The 20,862-nt window shown below is 35.8% G+C and overlaps 2 protein-coding genes and 1 pseudogene across 4 annotated transcripts; 2 read left to right on the forward strand and 1 right to left on the reverse strand.

The window, feature by feature from the left end:
* Window positions 1–6,257: 6,257 nt before the first annotated feature.
* Window positions 6,258–9,077, reverse strand: LOC120153209 (probably inactive leucine-rich repeat receptor-like protein kinase At5g48380). Of its 3 annotated transcripts, none has more exons than XM_039165210.1 (3): window positions 8,852–9,077; window positions 7,630–8,590; window positions 6,258–7,534 (listed from the first exon to the last, which is right to left on the reverse strand). In XM_039165210.1, exons 2-3 carry the CDS (start codon window positions 8,476–8,478, stop codon window positions 6,536–6,538), a joined length of 1,848 nt encoding a protein of 615 aa, XP_039021141.1. In that variant the 5' UTR covers window positions 8,479–8,590; window positions 8,852–9,077; the 3' UTR covers window positions 6,258–6,535. The 3 variants fall into 3 exon arrangements, with proteins under 3 accessions (XP_039021141.1, XP_039021143.1, XP_039021142.1); XM_039165212.1 differs by having other exon boundaries at window positions 8,744–9,077; XM_039165211.1 differs by having other exon boundaries at window positions 8,717–9,077.
* Window positions 9,078–12,922: 3,845 nt separating this feature from the next.
* LOC120153221 lies at window positions 12,923–16,971 on the forward strand (annotated as a pseudogene).
* A 668-nt stretch (window positions 16,972–17,639) lies between these two features.
* On the forward strand, window positions 17,640–20,758 carry LOC120153336 (glutamate receptor 1.3-like). Its single transcript, XM_039165315.1, has 5 exons — window positions 17,640–17,963; window positions 18,065–19,392; window positions 19,506–19,812; window positions 19,900–20,279; window positions 20,354–20,758. Exons 1-5 carry the CDS (start codon window positions 17,684–17,686, stop codon window positions 20,729–20,731), a joined length of 2,673 nt encoding a protein of 890 aa, XP_039021246.1. The 5' UTR covers window positions 17,640–17,683; the 3' UTR covers window positions 20,732–20,758.
* Window positions 20,759–20,862: the final 104 nt, after the last annotated feature.

The following is a 20,862-nucleotide window of genomic DNA, read 5'->3' on the forward strand; positions in this document are numbered from 1 at the left end:
TTTTGCCTCGAGACTAGATTTGGCTTAACTGCGTTGTACATCCTTTGTCAGGATTGTAGTACCTTTAAGATTGTCATTTAGCTTTCGTCTTGATCCGGCTGCTGCATGGTTCATGGGTGCATCACGCGTCTCTGATTCATTAGTTTTAATTTTTTTTTTGGTTAAGCTTCCATTTTATCTGAATCATATCTCTTCGCACAAGAGTTCTATGTTCTGCTATATTTTTTTCTTTCTTCTTTATTTCAGTATATTAAATTGAGCAGAAGAATCTCGTTTCCACTCGACTCTTACCATGAACAATAGAATCTTGTCTCCTCTCTCAGCTTTCTTTAGATGTTTGTTTTACTGTAATTCACAATCCATTTTAACAATGTCATTTCTTAAATTCGTACTTTAAATAAAATATTTTTAAAACATCATGTTAAATAAAAAAAAAGTTGTGGTAAATTATATCAGGACCATTTAATCGTGAAGGTTTCAATATGATCATTAATGTTTTAATTTTACCAATTAAATTATTTAAATGATTTAAATCAAATCATTGTTAAAAAATATATTTAACTATGTCAAAAAAAATCGTATTTAACTATTTAAATGATATAAATCAAAGTCGATTTTATCAAAATAAGACCAGTTGAGTAAGGCTGAGAAAATTGAAAAATATTTTATGAATCATCAACCTGGGCATACCCATCACAGTAATCTTACACATCTCAGAATCACACCATCAATTGAACAATATCGGTATCACTCAAACTAATCAATGCTCCTTTTGCCACCAATGAAATAAAGAGGAAAAATATATTTCTTGTAAAAGAATTAATCACAAAAATTAAAATCCCCTGATCTTCTAGTGTATGGGGCAGGTGATAATCTACATCAACTCAAAGAATTCAACTTTCCGTATGCATCAGTTGGATGGAGATTAATTAATGTACACCAATATGAACAAAAGAAGAGTACTTCACCCTCCATTACAAAACTTTGAAGCCGGTACTGCATGCTCCGTTGTACCAGCTGCTGATGTTACGAATCATCAAACTGAAGCCGACAACAGCTACAGATAGAGAACTATAGCTGCTGGAACAACCATGCATTTGACTCCAAGGGATAGTTTGCCCAATGATCAACTTTTTTAGAAACGTAACGACAACAAATCGGAACTCAGAACAGCTCCTCGAAATTGAACTTGCTCCACGCTTCCTATTTAACATAGATACAAAGACAACAGTGAGTTGCTCCCTAACTTGGGACTTGATTATCTCAAGTGATGTTCTTGTTATTCGAATATGCCAACACTGTTCTTTCTCTCTTATTAAACCCGAATTCAGTTCTTGTGTGGTTCCATGGTGGTGTATTATAAAAAAAAGGAAACTCACCCTTCGAAGAATAATAAATTAATGCAGCTTGGAGGCATGATTTTCTTTATGCAGTAAACGTTTGTTCATAGCCCCTTTTCTTTTCTGCAAAATCAATCAAAGTAAGCCCCCACGTTGTTGTTGGTGTTTGAGTTTGTAATAATTTACATATTACATTAGCTTTTCTCAGAATGTTCTTGTTTAAGTTTCAAAGCAATGGTTTCTGTAATTCATACGATGATAATGTGATTAGGGTTACCATTAATGAAGAATTAAAGTCAAAATCGGTGGATTTTGGAGGTCAAATTGGTGGGCAATTTTCGGTGGATTTTGAAAGCTAGCAGAAACAAATTATCAAAATTAAGCTGTAACTTTAGACAATTTGGTAATGGTAAAATCACGTATTTAGTCATTATACTTTAGGGTATTTATAAGATTAATCCTCAAACTTCAACTATAAAATACCCTAACTCAATTAGCTTCAAAATCATCCCAAATCATTTCTTTCTCCCAATACTAGAGAGTTTTCTGGTGAGTAGTGAGTGTTTTGTAAACACCTGTAAATTTTTTCTCTTAGTAAAAGATCTGCAGCAGTCCGGAGACATAAGCATAATTGGTTGAACTCCGTTACCAATTTTGGGTATTATTTTTCCGCTTTTATTTCGCATTCTCACTAATCTGGTTATAGGGAAAATTATTCATTCTCGTTTTATTTCCCAACAATTGGTATCAGAGCTTTTGGTTAAATTTTGTCAATTTTTCTGCGATGTTACTATTCAAATGAATAGTGAATCTCGTGAATAGTAAAATTTTGTCGGCAATACGAGTTTGTCGACGGATGTGTTCTAATACACGGTGGTTCACGGAAATTGTCAGAAACGATCCAAACGAAGCCAGATTCGAGTGGGAGCGATGGCTGCAGACAAATGAATGTGAAAATTGAGAAGTTGGATGGTGTGCTCAAGACATTCTTGGAATGACTTAGACCAGGGGCAATGCTCGAGAGAGAGCAAGGTGATGCCCAGAGACTTTCGGATGCCATAGCTGTAGCCGAAAAAGCTGACTGAGCTTGCAGGTGACAAGCCAAGTAGCGATGTGTCGTCCAGGCCCATGCCCAGAGATAATGGCAACAATGGTGGAGACCGGGAAAAGGTGCAGCAGAGAGATGGTAGAGAAAACTCTTCGAATGGCCAAGGTGAGCCATCGATTGTTCGTAGCCAAGAAAAGCTATCGTGAAAAAATGACAAGGCTAAGTCCGTTGTAAAGAAGAAGGGGAGCAAGGAAAAATTGAAGTGTTACTTTGTGATGGTCCTCATTTGATTAGAGGATGTCCCGAGAAGCGTCGCCTTACAACCATCATGAATAGGATGGAAGAAGGAGAAGTAGCAGGAATTGGCGCGATTGCAAGTGTTAAAGCTGCCAAGCCAGGAAAAATACTTGGTCCGATTGAGGGGATCAATGCGGCCAAGCAAGGATCGAGACGAGGCAAGACTATTGATGTTGAGGCAAGACTATTGATGTTGAGGCAGCCGAACCCAGAAGAAAACCCGATGCGATTGCGAGTGTTCAAGCAATCAAGTCAGAGGAAAGACTTGGTGAGGCTACGTGTTCCAAAGTAGCCGAATCAAGGGCCAAGCATGGTGCGACTACAAACTTTCAAGTAGTTAGCCCAGGATTGAGACGTGACGAGACTACGGGTGTTAAAGCAGTCGGGCACAAGAAGGGACCTGGTGCAATAGCAAGAGATAAAGCCGTCAAGCAGAGGGTGCAAAGTGAGCAAGTTCGCTCACAGTATGTCAGGATGGAGGCGTGGTCCAAGTTGAGGCGTCTCAGGCATAAAGGAACACTTAAGGAGTATGTGAGCCGATTCAGAAGACTCATGCTCAAAAGTCTCAAGTTTGACTGAAGAAGATGAATTCTTCACCTTCATGTTCGGATTGAAGTCGTGAGAAAAGAAAGTGTTGGAGCGAAGGGAAGTCAATGAGATGTCTAAAGCCTTGACAACTGCCGAAAGCCGAGGGTAGCGACAACAGATTCCATGATGAAGGCAAGTCGAAGGATAAGGAACGTTTTCCTCGAGTGGCAGAGAAAGTCCACTCAATGATGAAACAAATGATGGATCTGGGGAAGATGTGTGCAGTCTTGGCACAAGTTCAAGTGTCAAAGATGCTAAGCCGAGGGTAATTGTTGAGCAAGCGAGGGGCGCAGACTTAAGATGCCATAAGTGTTGCAAAATTACCTAAGGGAAGCTGAGTCATCCAAGGTGATGGATGAGCCCAAGATCGAGTTGTCCAGAGAAAATGACGAACCCAGGATCGAAGAGGCGTTGAGAGTTGGCTCAATAAGATTCATTTCTGCCAATGCGAGTAGAAATCAAGTGCAAGAATAATTGTCCGTGTCCAAGAAGTTTGACAAGCATGTTCGTGTAAAGAACATGGCTTCAGAGACCATCTTAAGAGAATGGTTGAAGTAGGGGCTTGCCGAGGATGTTCAAGTGAGGAGCAATCCTTCAAAGACTAGTGGACAAGAGTCGAAGGGAGCCAAGACGTTGAGGGACAAGACAATCACAGAGAAACTGCCCAATAATAAGTGGGTTTACAAGGCGGTGACTACAGAAAAACTGAAGTTGTGTTCAGCTTCAGTTGGCATGCTACAGTAACAAGAGCAGAAATGTTATTGCATTGATCGAGGTGTGAAGACAGATTAAAATCAGTCTTCAAGTGAGAGATTTTTGAATATTCAAGCCAACAATTGTTGAAGAATTAAAGTCAAAATCGGTGGATTTTGGAGGCCAAATTGGTGGGCAATTTTCGGTGGATTTTGGAAGCCACTTTCGGTGGCAACAACAAATTATAAAAATTAAGTTGTAACTTTTAACAATTTGATAATGGTAAAATCACACATTTAGTTATTGTACTTTAGGGTATTTACAAGATTAGTCCTCAAACTTCAACTATAAATACCCTACCTCATTTAGCTTCAAAATCATCACAAATCATTTCTTTCTCCCAATAATAGAGAGCTTTCTCGTGAGTAGTGAGTGTTTTGTAAATACCTGTAAAATGTCTCTCTTAGTAAAAGATCTACAGCAGTCCGGAGACGTAGGCATAATTGGTTGAACTCCGTTATCAATTTCGGATATTATTTTTCTATTTTTTTCGCATTCTCACTAATCTGGTTATAAGAAAATTACTCGTTCTCATTTTATTTCCCAACACATAGCCCCTTTTCTTTTCTGCAAAATCAATCAAAGTAAGCCCCACGTTGTTGTTGGTGTTTGAGTTTGTAATAATTTACATATTACATTAGCTTTTCTCAGAATGTTCTTGTTTAAGTTTCAAAGCAATGGTTTCTGTAATTCATACGATGATAATGTGATTAGGGTTACCATTAATGACATGGTCATGGTCCTACCATATGACCTTTGAAGATTTTCTATATGGCACGTGTTGTCCAAGTGTTTATTAATATTTTTGTCTGCTTGTAGCACAATAAATATGAGATCTATTTAATTATATACTTGAACACTTTTGTAATTTAATATATATAAGAAAAACAAAACAATAAATATTACATATAAATGATAAGCATGATTCTATTCCTACAATCAAGAGGAGACACAATATTTGTGAATACTACTCGAAAGCTAAAACATCTACGTACGGTCTCAATGATGATTAGAAGTAATAGTAGATTAAAATCCTAAACTCATTAAAAATTAAATAAGTTATAATTTATTTTTAATAAAAAATTAAATTATTAATTAAGTTAAAAACAAGCAATTTAATGATTATATATATATAATTAGAAAATAATTTTAAAAAATATATAGAATAAATTTAAAACGTAAAAATTATAAATTTATTTTTATTTTCAAAGCATTCAATTATTTTTGTCATTGACAATATTTAAGATTATATATAACATGTTAATTCACAAACAAAGCATACAACTTTAGCCGTTCAAAAGGGGGAAAAGGTTGAATTTTTACAACCCCGAATAGCAAAACAAGGGAAAAAGCACACGACTAAAGCATCAAGGTCTTCAAGCAGCTTCCCAATTCTAACTTCATTCCGGGGATCCCTATACTGTTCTCTCAAGATGTAATCTGATGAGAAATTATAAAGGATGCTCATCCTGCTTTGAGAAGGGGTTTTGGTGAGCAATCCACTCTGAGGGGTTGCATCCTTAGGTGGGTCAAGGAGTCTCTCAAACATCTGGAACTTGGCTTCCCATAAAAGCATTGGTTACTGGTTAATGGTACATTCCAGGCCATACGCTGATGAGCTTCCTGGTTGAGCCATTGAAAGCAGGAGAGTTGTCAAAGGGGGATGCCAAAGTTGAAACCACAGGTATGGTGTTAGGAGATGAGCAATTAGGCTCCATGGAAAAATGGGGGTTTGAGGTTTGGGTTTGTGAAAGTTGCTTTCTTTAGGGCAACTCCTTTCAGCTTGATAGAACACGAACATTAAATGATACTAAGAAATATGGTCCTCGTCTACACTTATCAATGCCATTGTTTGGCTATTTGGGACAGTTGTAAGGAGTAAAGAGAGCTTTTTCCTTGAACTAGAAACGAATGAATAAAGAGCACCAGATAATTTTTTTCTTTAGTCTCACTGGTAGGAACTAGGAAATATATATATTAAAAAATTAATTTTTTAGAGTAAATAGCAACTAGCAAGTATCTCTCACTATGATTTAGGAAATTGATGGTTTTTATTAATATGTAAAGTAGTTGAAATTATTTTTTTAGATAAATGAAATTAGAGTTAAAATTGGATTATTATAATAAATCATATAAAATATAAAAGCAATAAAAATCATAGAAAAATATTGAAAGAATTAACTAAAATAATTCATAATATGAAAAATAATATTAAGGCAACAAAAATAACATTAAGGAAAACAAGAATCCGCAAATAAAATCGATAATACTTTACAATGTGGCTTTGCCTTGGTGTGAACTAATCATATTCTACATACAATACAACTTAAGGGTGAAAGCCTCAGGAGATAAGACCCATGCTAACCAACCTAAGATTTTTCCACCATGACACTGATCAAGTGTTCTACAACCAAACAAAAGACACAGATCCCTAATGTAGATGCTTAGAAACTATAACCCTTTATCGACACTCATAGCGCCCCATATCTCTTCGCTTGTTCTCGTTGATCTATTGAGCAACGATAAGTTCCTCTAAATAGTCAACGTTACCGGAATCTGAAGGCATCAAAATTTCGTCGTCGGTGGTAAAATTGTATCGTTGCCCGATGGCTCTTATAAGCTGGTATACTTCAAACATAGTAGGCCTCTCCTTGGGAGGTGGCAATACACAGTTACAAGCAACTTTAAGAAACTGGAAAACTTCGTTATCGACACCCTTCCCAACCAAGGATGTGTCGATAGCATCTTGAAGTTTTCCATCAGTAGATAACTGTGTAATCCATTCTACCAGACTTCCCTTGAAGCCATCAGGAGCTTTGGCTACATGGGTAGGTCTTTCACCGGTGACCAACTCAAGAAGGACAACTCCGAAGCTGTAGACATCTCCTTTTGGGGTGGCCACGAGAGTTCTGGCGTATTCAGGGGCAACATAACCTAAATCCCCAAACTCGCCATTCACAAAGGTGCTCAGATGTGTATCAACAGGGTTCATGAGTCTAGCAAGACCGAAATCGGATATTTTAGGCTCAAAATCTGCATCTAGTAAGATACACTTGGAGCTTATGTTTCGATGAAGTATGCGAGGATTGCAGTTGTGGTGGAGCCATGCAAATCCTTTGGCAGCCCCTATACCAATTTTAAGGCTCAAGGACCACTCCAACGTCCTGTTAGCATCATCCTCGGGATGCAAGCTATCATGGAGAGTACCATTTGCCATGAATCTGTAAACTAAAAGCCTCTCCTTCTTCGCCACACAGAAACCTAAAAGGGGAACTAAGTTACGGTGTTTCACACTTCCTAGAGTAGCCATCTCAGACGAGAATTCTTTGTCCGAGTGTTGAGAATTCTGTAATCTCTTAATCATTAGAGAGGTGCCATCTTCAAGGACTCCAATGTACATCGTCCCTGTTCTTCCTGAACTGATGATATTATTCTTGTGGAAACTGTTTGTCGCCTTCATAAGGTCGCTTAATCTCATTCTGGCAACCACTTTTTCAAACATGGAGACCTGAAATAACATCAGCATTCAGTACATCACATATCAAACCATAATCAAAGAACAAGCATTAGCTCCAAATTTTATATGGATGCATTAAGTTTTACCTGGATGCCTTTAACTCCCTTTAAGCTCTTGGTCCATTTGTTTCCATCTGGATCATCATCCTTCTTCCTCATGGCAGAATATCTGCGCTGATAGAAGAAGAGACCGATGAACACACCAATCGCAGCAATTGACACCCCACCAACAGCAGCTCCAACAATCATTCCAGTCTTTGTGTTCTTCACGGTCGCCACACATGGATCCAAAGGCTTCCCGCACAGTCCAGGATTACTTGCAACACTTTCAGCCGGTAACGAGAAACGAAGAAAAACAGGAATTGGGCCTGTCAAGCGATTATCAGCCACACTAAAGGTTTTCAACCTACTGAGCAAGGTGAGTTCTGGAGGAATCTGCCCCGTCAAATTGTTATGGTCAAGGTTCAATATGTTTATGAAGCTGCAGTTTGAGAGGTTTCTCGGGATAACTCCAGAGAAATTATTAGATGAGAGATCAAGGGTGGTGACAAACGGGATAAGGGTGGAGATATTAGGCGGAATGCTTCCATAAAGCCTATTGCTCGAAAGATCTAAGCCTGTCATACTCTTGCACTTCACAATTCCTCGAGGGAACTCACCCTTGAGTCCCATATCCGAAAGCTTGATATTAAGAACCCGATTCTCATCCGGGTGCCAACAATCGATCCCGGTGAACCGACAAATATATCCTTCGGTATTGTTGTCGAAATTCCAAGAAGAATTTAAGTAGCCCAGAGTGTCCTCAAGCGAAGCTTTGATGCTCTTCAAACAATTAATATCATCCTCAGTAGCAGAGCTCAAACTACAGCCGAGTAACAACAAAACGAAAACGCTGACAAGGAGGGCGAAAACTCGGCTATGCAACACCATGATCATGAAGAAACCACTTGAATCGAAACTGAAACGGTGAATTAGAGCAATTCACAGGCTTGAACAGAAGATACTAAATGCCAAATTCACTAGACCATGTTTCTTCAAACCTTTAAACCTGAAACAAGTTAACAGAAGGGAGAGCAAAAAGGAACCAATATCAAATTCACATTTCATAAACATCGAAAAACATCAAAAGAAGCTAAAAAATGTATAAATAACAATAATTCAGCTGATAAAGCACCAAATTCAAAAAACATATAAACCTCACCACAGAGAAACTTAAGCAAACCAGCTGAAAGTTGACTACTTGACTTAAACTCAGATCAATATAAGAGCATATCAACCAAAACCAGAAAACAAAAGTTCAAAGACTCACCTTGGGTATCTCGAGTTTTAACCAAAAAAGACCAACGAACGGGCAAAAGGGTAATGGAAACAACAAGGAAGCATCCTGCTTCGCCACAGAGAAACTTAAAGAGAAGACTCCAATAGTACACAAAGGACAAAGTCTACTCCATGGTTTGAACATTCAAAAGAATAATTGGAATTTGGGAACACACAATTAAAAGCTCCAAAGAAAAAAGACGACAACGAAGTGTGAGATATGTGTTAACCGAGTTTGAACTAAAAGATTGAATTTTTGGGGGTTTGATCGGGTCAAACAAGTAATGGGCAATTTAAGAGTGGCTCTTTGCTTGACTTAGTGAAATCCATGGAGCTCTCCGGTCGTGATTCTCGGTCGTGTTCATATATTACCTTTTAATGTTAGATTTATTTTTTTAATTAATTATTGATATTCGGTTTATTAATAGATTAATCTATATTAGATAATGTAAAGGTGAGGATAATCATTTCAACACGTTAAAATTTAAACTTCTGATCTTGCTTAAGAGACCTAATGTCTCATTTCACTAACCAACTTATTATTTGTATATTTTAATATTAGATTAAATTACACGTTAGATCATCTAATTATATGTTTAATTACTTAAAATACTATTATAAAAATACTTTATAGCTAAAGTAATATTTTTAAATGTAAATGGTTAGATATAATAGTAATAATACAATTTGATCTAACAAAAAATTTAGTTTTTAAAATTTATATAATTTATCAATGGGTAAAGTATATATATGATCCCCGACTATAGCATATTATTTTATTAAGTCTCTCGACTATTAAAACTTATAAAATAGTCATCCGACATAGAATGTTGCTTTGTTGAGTCCCTCGATTATTAAAAGTTACAAAATAGTCGTCCGACTATTCATTATGTTCCAAACTCGTCCTTTCCCGTTAAAAATTGATGATATTTTGAGCTGAACGTTAACCTATTGACTATGACATGATAAAATTTTATCCCAGAATCTCAACATACTATCATATCTCAACTATCATTTTAACGCCCAACTTAGACAACCACCAAGTTTTTAATAGAAAATGACGAATCTGGAATATAATAAATAGTTGGGTGACCATTTTGTAACTTTTAATAGTCAATGGACTTAACAATATTAACATTCTATAGTCGAGGGACCTTTTTCTAACTTTTAATAGTCAGGGATTTAATAAGATAATAGCCTATAATCAGTGGATCGTTCATGTACTTTACCCTTTATCAATCCAGTTTTAATCTAAAATAATATAATAAATCTAATGATTTTCATTTTAAAATTTTATTATTTAAAAAATTCTTTTAAATTATTTGTCTTTTTTCCTCATGAGTATTTTATATTTTAACTTCTACTACTATAAGATATAATAGTCAAGTTCGGCCCAAAAAGTTGTGTGGGTTCGTCCTCGCCTATTTCTACTTTCAATTAGTTGCACCATATAAACGATAAACTGAAAATAATATTATTGGGCCAAGCCCATCTTGCTCAATGTATTCAGAAAAAAATCTGTTAATCCAAACATGTTTCAACTTTGAAATCTTTGTCCGAGACTGAATCAAATGTCGGATTTTATGTCCCAAGGATAACATGTTTTTTATTTAGCCATTAGGCATCTCGGTTTATATTTTGGGATATACGATATTTTATACAGTGTTACCAATAAAAAAATTTATTCGAACTCGTCACGCCGGGGTGATGAGTTCTAATAATATATATTTTTTATTAAAATCTATCACATCGAAGTAAACAGTTCGAATAAAAAAATATTTTTTATTGAAACTCGTTACCTCGACGTGACGAGTTTCATGTCACTGTAGAAAATATCATAGATCTCAAAATAAATTTTTACTTGCCTTATTAGGCTAAATAAAAAACTCATATATCTTACTGGGCCAATTTTGCCTCGAATGTCGCTCAATAAAATTAAACTTTTATTTAGAAAAAAACACATTATAATTCATGAACCATATTAAAATATCCTTTTAGTTAAAATTTAATATACTGAAAGTTTATTAATTAAAAACTAAGAGTTCAATAACTTCTATTATAAGTCAACCTAAAGTATTTAATATATTATCTCTATTAATATAATGATATATTATAATTATTATATATCAGATTTGAACTTTAAATATTTAAATATGTCCGATCAAATTTTCTGACCATTTTTAATTTTTTTATTAATCTGATTAAGTATAAAATAACATATATTTAAAGATAATTTTTAATTATTGTCACTGAACTCTCTTTTTTCGAGCAAATATTTTTAAAAATTATTTATTGGTGCAGACATTTTCCTAAACAGCTAATATTAAAAAAAATGGCGAATTAATTAAGTTATTTAATAAATAATATGGTCAAATTTGATTTTTTTTTTTAATATTTAATATTTGATTATTTAGATTTATCCAAATCCAATTAAGATTATCTAATCTAATCTTATATAGGCGAAAAAACAAAAGATTAAAATAAATATTAATAATAAATAACAATGTACAAAAAATAAAGGGTAAAGTATATAAATAGTCACTGCACTTTAGGTCTCCAACTTTTAAAACTTGCAATATAATTACCAAACATTTAGTTCGTTTGCAATATGATCCCTGATAACGACCGTTTCACTGGCGTTAGGATAAATTATATAAATGGTCATTGAACTTTTCAGGCACTTACATTTAGGTCTCCTTAACTTTTAAAACTTGCAACACAATCATCAATTACATTCTAAACCCCAAATTCTAAAATACTTCAATTATATTCTAAACCTCAAATTCTAAAATACTTCAATTACATGCCAACCCCAAATCTATAATTCATTCTCAAAATCTATCATAACAAACTAAACTTGAAGCAACAACTCTAAACCCTAAAAACATAATCGTTTCAAAAAAAATAACCAATTATAATTGAACAATAAGTGATTATGTTGGACCTAAATACACAATTCAATTTATAAAATAGTTAACTCAAAATTTTTTTTCGATTTGAGTTTATAAAATTTAAATCAAGTCGAATTGAATTGAATTTTTGAGTTTCTGTTTAAATTTAATTATAAATATTTGTCATATTATAATTTTATTTTATTCTAATTCAGTTCCGTTTATAAAATAGTTGACTCAAATTTTTTCGATTTGAGTTTATAAAATTTAAATCAAGTCGAATTGAATTAAATTTTTGAGTTTCTATTTAAATTTAATTATAAATATTTATAATACTATAATATTATTTGATTATAATTTAAATAGTTTTTTTAAACATATACAATAAATATATTTCTTCATATTTTTTCCATATGTGATATATATATATCATACATAGTCAAATGAATTGACTCAAACTTAAAAATTAATCCACTAATTACTAAAAAAATTGAGATATTCAAGTTGTATCTTACAACTGGATTTTAACTTGATTTTTTTTTTAATTTGAGTTTATGAAATTGCAACTCAAAGTCAATTTATATCAAAATTTTTGAATCAATTCAAGTCGAAAAATAATTTTTTCGAATCGAAATGAGTATTGTTCACTTATAGTTGGTTAAATCTAACTTTTAAATCCTAAACCCAACATAATCACTTATTGTCATGGACCCAAAATGAACCAAATGTTGTTGATTATGTTTGGTTAATTGGTGGGGAAATTTAGCATTTAAACTTATGTTTTGAGGGTTTAGGGTTGTTGCTTCAAGTTCAGTTTGTTATGGCAGATTTTGAGAATGAATTATGAATTTGGGGTTGGGTATGTAATTGATGTATTTTGGAATTTGAAGTTTAGAATATAATTGAAGCATTTTGGAATTTGGGGTTTAAAATGTAATTAATGAATGTGTTGTAAGTTTTAAAAGTTGGGGACCTAAATGCAAGCGCCTGAAAAGTTCAGTGACAATTTATATAATTTACCCTAACAACAGTGAAATGGACATTACGTTGGACCATATTACAAACGAACTAAATGTTTGGTGACTTTATTACAAGTTTTAAAAGTTAGGGACCTAAATGTAAGAATCTGAAAAGTTAAAGCGACCATTTATATACTTTACCCAAAAATAAACTTTTAGCTTCATTTCGTCTCTCTTTTCTTTCTCTCCAGTTATCGAAGAGTAGTAGCAGCCACAAATATCCACCCTCCCAAACACCAAACCCTCTTTGGAAAAAGAAAAGGGATTGATTAATTCGAATCTTCATCGAATTAGGTCACTTTGTTGCCCCATTTCCGTTGGAATCAATCAGGTAAATTTCTCTCTCCATCGCTATTCCCTTCTTTTCCTGTCGTTTTCGCTCCCCTCTCCTGATCTGCACTTTTGGTTTTGTAACCCATGAAAACAATTTTAAATCCCTCCATTTTTCTTCAAAATTTTTAATTTTCCCTTTTTTTATCTATCGGGAACTACGTTGTGATCTGCCGAACTTCGTGTACTCCCCCCGGGCGTTTGCAGTGAAAATTTCACAGTTCTGATGGGGTCCTTTATTTTTAGGTTTGGGGAGTAAGTGTTTCGTGTTTACGATCTCTGGATCATTGTCGACTTTATGTTATTTTGGAGCTTCTAAAATCACTGGTGAGGACAGCTGCTTCGTTATTGTAAACTTGCACCTTTTTTTGATTCTTTGTTTTTGTCATTAATAGCTGAGTTATCTTTAGTCTTTTTAGGGATAAACTGGAGCTATCATTTTCTTTTTCTTATCTTTTGATTGCCTTGATCGCTTATTTGTTGCAGTTAAGGGATAAAGGAATGTTCACTTTGAACTTAATGATGGTGAAGTCTTGAGTGCTTGCCATTTTTGTTAAATTTGGAAGTATCTTAATCTGTTTATTAGTATTGATGGAAGTAAACTTGTTCTAAATTTTAGGCCACTTTAGAATCGGGAATTAGAGAAAAGTAGGAAAATCTTTAATCTGTTGAAACTCATTATCTTCCGAATGGCAGCTTAGATAATTGATCTGTTTATGGAACGTAATTATTACCGTGATAGAATTACTAGAACTCAAAGTTTATTGCTTGGCGACTAAATTTTGTTCGAATTCAAATTAAAGTTTGTGCTATAAATTATGCTGTATTTGCTTATGAACTTATCACTTTTCACAGACAATGTTGAATTCTTTGAAAAGAAAAATATGTTTTCTTATCATGTTGAACTTTATCTAACGTGATATTTGGTTCTCATGGTTTTTGTTCATTTTGCCCTTTTGTTACAAAGAGATAGAGAAGGATTTTGTACTCTGGAAAATCTGTTTGGTTTTACATTCTTTCTCTACTTCTGCAGTGGGGGGATCTTAATTTCCAGCTGATGTTTTTCTCTTACAGGTTTTTTTCCATGGAAGATAAGCAGTCAGTTGCAACACTCATAGACTCAACAACCTCTAAGATACAGCAGCTTCAGAAAGCATTTGCTGAACTTGAAAGTCATCGTGCTGTAACACTTAATCTGAAATGGAAAGAACTTGAGGAGCATTTCCATGGGCTTGAGAAGTCCTTGAAGAGAAGTTTCCATGAGTTGGAAGACCAAGAGAAGGAATTTGAGACTAAAACAAGGAAATCTCGAGAAATGCTGAAGAAGCGTGAAGCGGCTGTTGTAGCCAAAGAACAAGCTTCACTGGTTAGGCTACAAGAAAAGAGAGATGCTGCTGTTTTTTCCATTACTAATACTCTAGAAAAGCATAGGAAAGTATCACCTGAGGAGCCCGGTGGTGTCAGCTGTGATAGAGACAGCGGAGAACTGTCAGTTGAGGATAAACCACCTGATTCTGTAGCTTCTGAAAGTAATTTGGAGGATATAAAATGTCCTGAGAATGGAAATTTTGAGGTGAAATCTTATCCCCAGTTGGCAAAACTTTGTGAAGAGATGGATTCTGAAGGACTGCACAAGTTTATATCAGATAACCGAAAGAACCTTGCTGCCCTCAAGGATGAAATTCCTTGGGCGTTGAAGGCTGCAGCAAGCCCAGCTCACTTGGTCCTGGAATCTTTGAAAGGATTTTACCCTTTAGAAGCACTGAATGTAGACCGAAAGAAAGATTCAAATCTACTGGGTCTTAGGCGAACCTGTATTATGTTGATGGAATGTCTTAGCTTTTTGCTAAGTAATATGGACGTGGTTTCTGTTTCTGTTTCTGCAGTAATCTCTGAAGATATTAAGGAGCAAGCAAAAGTTAATTGCTGAGGAATGGAAACCAAAGTTGGATAATCTTGACCTGGATGCTAGTAATGGTAATTCATTGGAAGCTCATGCTTTCCTGCAACTTCTTGCCACTTTTGGTATTGCTTCTGACTTCAATGAGGAAGAACTCTCAAGGCTGATACCAATGGTCTCTCGTCGTCGTCAAACAGCTGATCTCTGCCGTTCCCTTGGTTTGTCTGAAAAAATGCCAGGTTTGTGTAGTAAAAACTTGCATTGTAACATTTGCATGGAATACTTGTTTGTTTGAAAAAACTCAACTGATTCTGAAAAATGAGATTGAATATTTCTCTATTTACCATGGGTTTACATTCTTATTCATCCATTATGTCTCTTTTCTTCCATTCTAGTAAAACTGATATGACTAACCATTTCAAGTAGGCTTTCAGGAATATTAAAAAGAAAAACCAGGTCAGGTCAGACATTGTAAATCAACCGAATTTTTCTGTTCTCCTATATTAGGCAACTTCAAGCAGTTGGGACCAGGAAAATAGATCTTTTCTTGAAGATCCTAAATGCTTTTAAGTTTGGATATTTTTGAAACAATATCGCTGTTAAAATGCTATTTTGGAGTTGAGTGGACCATCTTCCATTTTGGATTTATCGGCATTTTTAGATATGTGTCCAGTTTGTTCGGGATGAAGACGAGCAGTGTTAAAATATAGTGTTTTCTGTACCTGAATAATAGTACCAATGTCCTAGAGCAAGAACTGTGAATTCCACATGAAGTAATGTCGTAGATAATCAACCATTTCTTTCACTTATCCTGGTTTTGGTTAGTTGTAGTTTCTTTTTTATTTATCTTTCCATTATTTATATTTCAGGTGTAATTGAAGTTTTGGCGAATAGTGGAAGGCAAATTGATGCAGTTAACCTGGCTTTTGCATTTGATCTTACAACACAGCTCTCACCTGTACCTTTACTCAAGGCCTACTTGACGGAGGCAAAAAAAGCTTCTTCCCCTGTTAAGCCTGGAAATGCCTCTCTCACTGCTCAGGTATGTTCTTTACTCCTCTACTTCAAGGTGATTGGTTTTCCTAATATTTGCTGAATATATTTTGTTCGAGGGACAAGCTCCTACTTTTGTTTTTGTCCACAAGGCCTTGTCTGAAGCAGATTGTACCAGCTTTCTGTCCCGTCAACCATTCTAACGTTTAGGATGATCTGACTATTAGTTATCACTTACCTTTAATAAATCTGACACCATTTGGTAGCTAAATTGTTTAATAGTTATTTGCATGTGGCCCCGTTGACAATTTGTTCTTTTCGTTTGAATGCAGAATATTTTGCTAAAAATCACGCTGCTTATCTGTTTTTTGGGTGAAATACTTCTGTATTTGCAGACCGAGTTTAGCGAGAGAGAGAGTTGGCTGCTCTGAAGGCTGTGATCAAATGCATTGAGGAGCATAATCTTGAGGAGCAATACCCTGTCGATCCACTTCAGAAGCAGGTTCTCCACTTGGAGAAAGCTAAGGCAGACAAGAAGGGGACAACTGAAGCTGCAAAGCCTCAACCAAAGAGGCCTCGCGCCAATGGTGCTGGATATGGTCCACGGGTCACTAACGTGGCTGCCGAAAAACCATTCTATTCTAGAGTTGCTGACAGGTATCCGCAATACGTGTATGACAGACCTTACGTTTACCATGGTCCTGTTGACAACCATGGCCACACTCTTCTTGGTTCAGCCACTTACAATTTGTCTCCCAGTCATGGTAACTACTTCGGCTACCAGTATCAGGTTCCCTATCTTCACTAATTCCCAAAAGAATGGCAACAACGTGACTGTGATCCTCACTTAACTATTAGCCTTAACCTTCCACGTTGCAGTGTATGAATATGGACTTGGTATCTAAAAAAAATGCCTTGTTAATTTTAATCTGGTGTACAAGAAGATGCTTTAATCCTCTAATATATGCACTCTGTTTTTATGTGTACCCATCTTTTTTTCATTCATTACCACTGTGCTTCTATTTTGGAGTCGGCGTTTTGATCCACCGAGCCCTGTGTTTTGAAATGCCGTATGGTGGCTTGGAAGCAAATTTCCCATCGGTGTATTCGTTAGGACCAAGAAAAAAATAGACCGGATCGATGGTTTATAAGTTGTATGGATATCATAAAATCTATGTAGATGAATATTAAACTGCATCAATCATGATTTGTGATATGATAATATAAACGAACAGCATAAGGACGTACGGATTGTTTAAATCTGAATATAAGCAGAGCAGAGACGGCCTGTTTATGCTTATTTTGAAGTGGAGAGTCGTTTTCCATCAATAAAAAGTTCAACGTTTTAAACAAGTTCAGTCAATGAGAGAATTACAACAGTTCTCAAAACATTTATACCATTGCTCTCGGGAATTTCCTGTTTTGTTGACTATACAAAACGTTTTTTTTATTTTGAAGCTTAGTCTATGTACACTTGGTTCCAATTTATTAGTCAACCAAAAGAAATTTAGTAACCATCACCCTCAATGGTCCCTCTTGGTCTGGTTGGCACTGGGGATAAGGTCAAATTTGATGCACCGATCAACTAGTCCACCTTATGTGTTCTTGGCCACACACGCTTACATACATACATACAGTGAAGTAATTACCGAATAACTGGAGTTTCAGGAAATTGCTTTCTGGCACCAAACATGGATTTCACAAGAAAGATTTGGACCTTCTTTTCAGTTACACTATTGTTTAGTCTTGCACATGCATCGTCAGCCAATCTTACAAGCATCAATGATACTGCTGTAGAAAGGATTCATGTAGGATTGATTATTGATAGGCAATCTTGGGTGGGAAAAATGGTTGGTAGTTGCATTTCCATGGCTATATCCGATTTTTACCGTCGAAATAGTCACTATCAAACGAGACTAGTTCTGCATACCAGAGATTCTGAGGGTGATCCGTTGCTTGTTCTATCCTATGGTATGTTTTCATTTTTCTCGATGAAAGTTCTCTCTTTGGTTGGCATACTTTTTTCTTCTTCTTTGTTATGACACTGTCCATATACACTTACTGTCGTGCAGCCTTGGTTCTCATGGAAAGTGTGAAATTGGAAGCTATTATTGCAGTAGAAAATTCAGCTGGACTGAAGGTTTTAGTAGAGTTGGGATCAAGAATCAAGATTCCCATTATTTCTCTCTTTGCATCTGGTCCATCCATGTCCTTCTCTGAGCATCCTTATTTGATTCAAATCGGTGAAGATGAGTTCTCTCAAGCCAAAGGCATTGCTGCCATTGTTGAAGCATTCAGTTGGAAAAGTGTTATCCTCATTTATGAAAATAATGATTCTACAAGACAAATCCTTTCTAATCTGATCACTTCCTTTGAGGACACCAATGTTCGTCTTGCCCTGCATATAGCCCTTTCAGCATCATCTACTGATGAAGAGATCATTGAACAGCTCACCATGCTCAAGAGTTTGCAGACGACTATATATGTTGTGCACATGTCACCGTTTCTCGCATCTCGACTTTTCTTGAACGCCAAATGGCTTGGAATGATAAGCAAAGGGTATGCTTGGATTACAACTGATACGATTACAAACTTCATGAATTCAATGGATCCATCAGTCATCGAGTCAATGCAGGGGGTGGTGGGATTCAAACCTCACATTCCGGCATCAAAGGAGCTTCGCGAATTCGCAGTAAGGTGGAGGAGTAAAAACTTGAATGAAAACCAAGATTTGCAGGAAATGGAATTAAATGTCTACGGTATATACACTTATGATATGGTTCAGGCTCTTGCAACAACATCAGAAATCATGATGATTCGACATCACGATATCATACACCAAGAAACAAGATTGAATATGAACTTCACTACCATCCGTTCCTCACAAGGTGGTTTGGTGTTTATTGATGAGATGTTACAGAGTAGATTCAATGGAATAAGTGGTGGCTTTCAACTTACTAATGGCAGTCTGATCCCAAAGAAATTCGAAATCGTAAATGTATTCAGGGAAGAAAGAATAATTGGTTACTGGAATCCAGAAATCGGAATTACTCCAATATCGGAGGAAGAAAACCATACCGAGACAAACATGACATCGTCGAGTAAGCTTGAAAGTGTTATTTGGCCTGGAGGAACTAAGAACTTTCCAAAAGGTTGGTCTCTACACGGGAGGAGGTTGAGGATTGGGGTTCCAGTAAATAATGGTTTCAGAGAATTATTAAGCGTGATTCGTGATCCCGGAACAAACGAATCAATCGTATCTGGATTCTGTGTTGATGTGTTTAAGGAAGCTGTTCAAATCTTAGAATACGAAGTACATTATGACTTCATCCCATTCAAAGATACCAACGGACGAATGGCAGGATCTTACAATGATCTTCTCCTTCAGGTTTATCATAAGGTAAGCATGCATTTTTTAGATGGTAGCAGCTTGTAGTTTATATTTTAAGTCATGAGACTGAACGTTTACCTTCGAAGATTTCAACTTATTCTTTCTTGTGATCAATGGATTAGAATTACGACGCTGTTGTGGGAGATGTGACGATTTACTCTGAAAGATTTGCACATGTAGACTTCACGCTGCCATTCACTGACTCTGGCATTGGAATCGTCGTGCCGAAAATCAGCAAAACCAGTATGTGGATCTTCCTTCAGCCATTTTCCAGAGATCTGTGGATAACAACTGCTGCTTCCTTTGTTTTCACTGGCTTTGTGGTTTGGCTGATCGAACATCCCATCAACGACGAGTTCCAAGGCTCATCAACTGAGCAAATAGGAATGATCTTTTGGTACTCATTCTCAACTCTGGTATTTGCTCACAGTGAGTACTTCTTGTTCAACTTAAATAACATCTCTGTTTGAAGCATACAATAACTTTTCTTATATACATTACAATTCAAAACTGCAGAGAATCTGTTGAGCAACTTATCGAAGGTCGTTGTGACGATATGGGTGTTTGTTGTCCTTATAATAACCTCAAGCTACACTGCAACTTTGGCTTCCATGTTAACAGTTGAACAAATCGAATCGAACTCGAAAGGGGGCTACGTAGGTTACCATTCTGGTTTTCGTGTTTCAGGAGCTATCAGCAACTTGAATTTTGAAAATCCAGCGCTAAAGCCATACAGTTCTCCAGAAGAATATGTCAATGCTTTAAGAAGGGGAAGTGAAAAGGGTGGTGTGTCGGCCATTATCAACGAATTACCATACCTTAAAGTATTCATTGCCAGACACCCTGCAGATTACAGAATGATCAAAACCGAGACTATCTCAGGCGGTTTCGGCTTTGTAAGATTCCTTCAGCAAATCCATTCAAAATCATGATTTTGATCTTCCTTTGATTTGTTTTACGTGTTTCACAGGCTTTCCCTAAAGGCTCCCCACTCGTCCAAGACATATCAGGTGCAATTATTAGGCTGAGAGAAGAAGGGAAGTTGCAAAAGATGGAAAATGAATGGTTTAACAATACTGAATCAGTGCTTACAAACCAGGACTCATCAAGCAATCCCAGCAGGTTAATGGTTGGCAGCTTTGGAGGATTGTTTCTTATTACTGGGGTGTCTTCGTCTTCAGCTCTACTCGTACGCCTATATCAGAAACGTCGAACCATAACAATCAGCAACTTCAAATTCTTCCTCAGCAGTACTATAGACACTGTAAAAGGCTGCTTCAAAGTTCAAAAATATCTTATTACAAGTGAACCGAAAAATTTAACTAGTAGGCTACCATGTGCAAATTGAATGTTCTGTTACTTTACGGAGTCTGTATTATCATCGCAACTTCAAATCATATATGGTTGACATAATCATTTTCTTTCTCATCATTTAAATCACCTTAAATTATTAGCTCGTCTATTGCAAATCAACAACAA

The sequence above is a fragment of the Hibiscus syriacus genome, unplaced genomic scaffold, assembly GCF_006381635.1.
Source record: "Hibiscus syriacus cultivar Baekdansim isolate YM2019G1 unplaced genomic scaffold, ASM638163v2 tig00111099_pilon, whole genome shotgun sequence".
NCBI classification, from domain to species: domain Eukaryota; kingdom Viridiplantae; phylum Streptophyta; class Magnoliopsida; order Malvales; family Malvaceae; genus Hibiscus; species Hibiscus syriacus.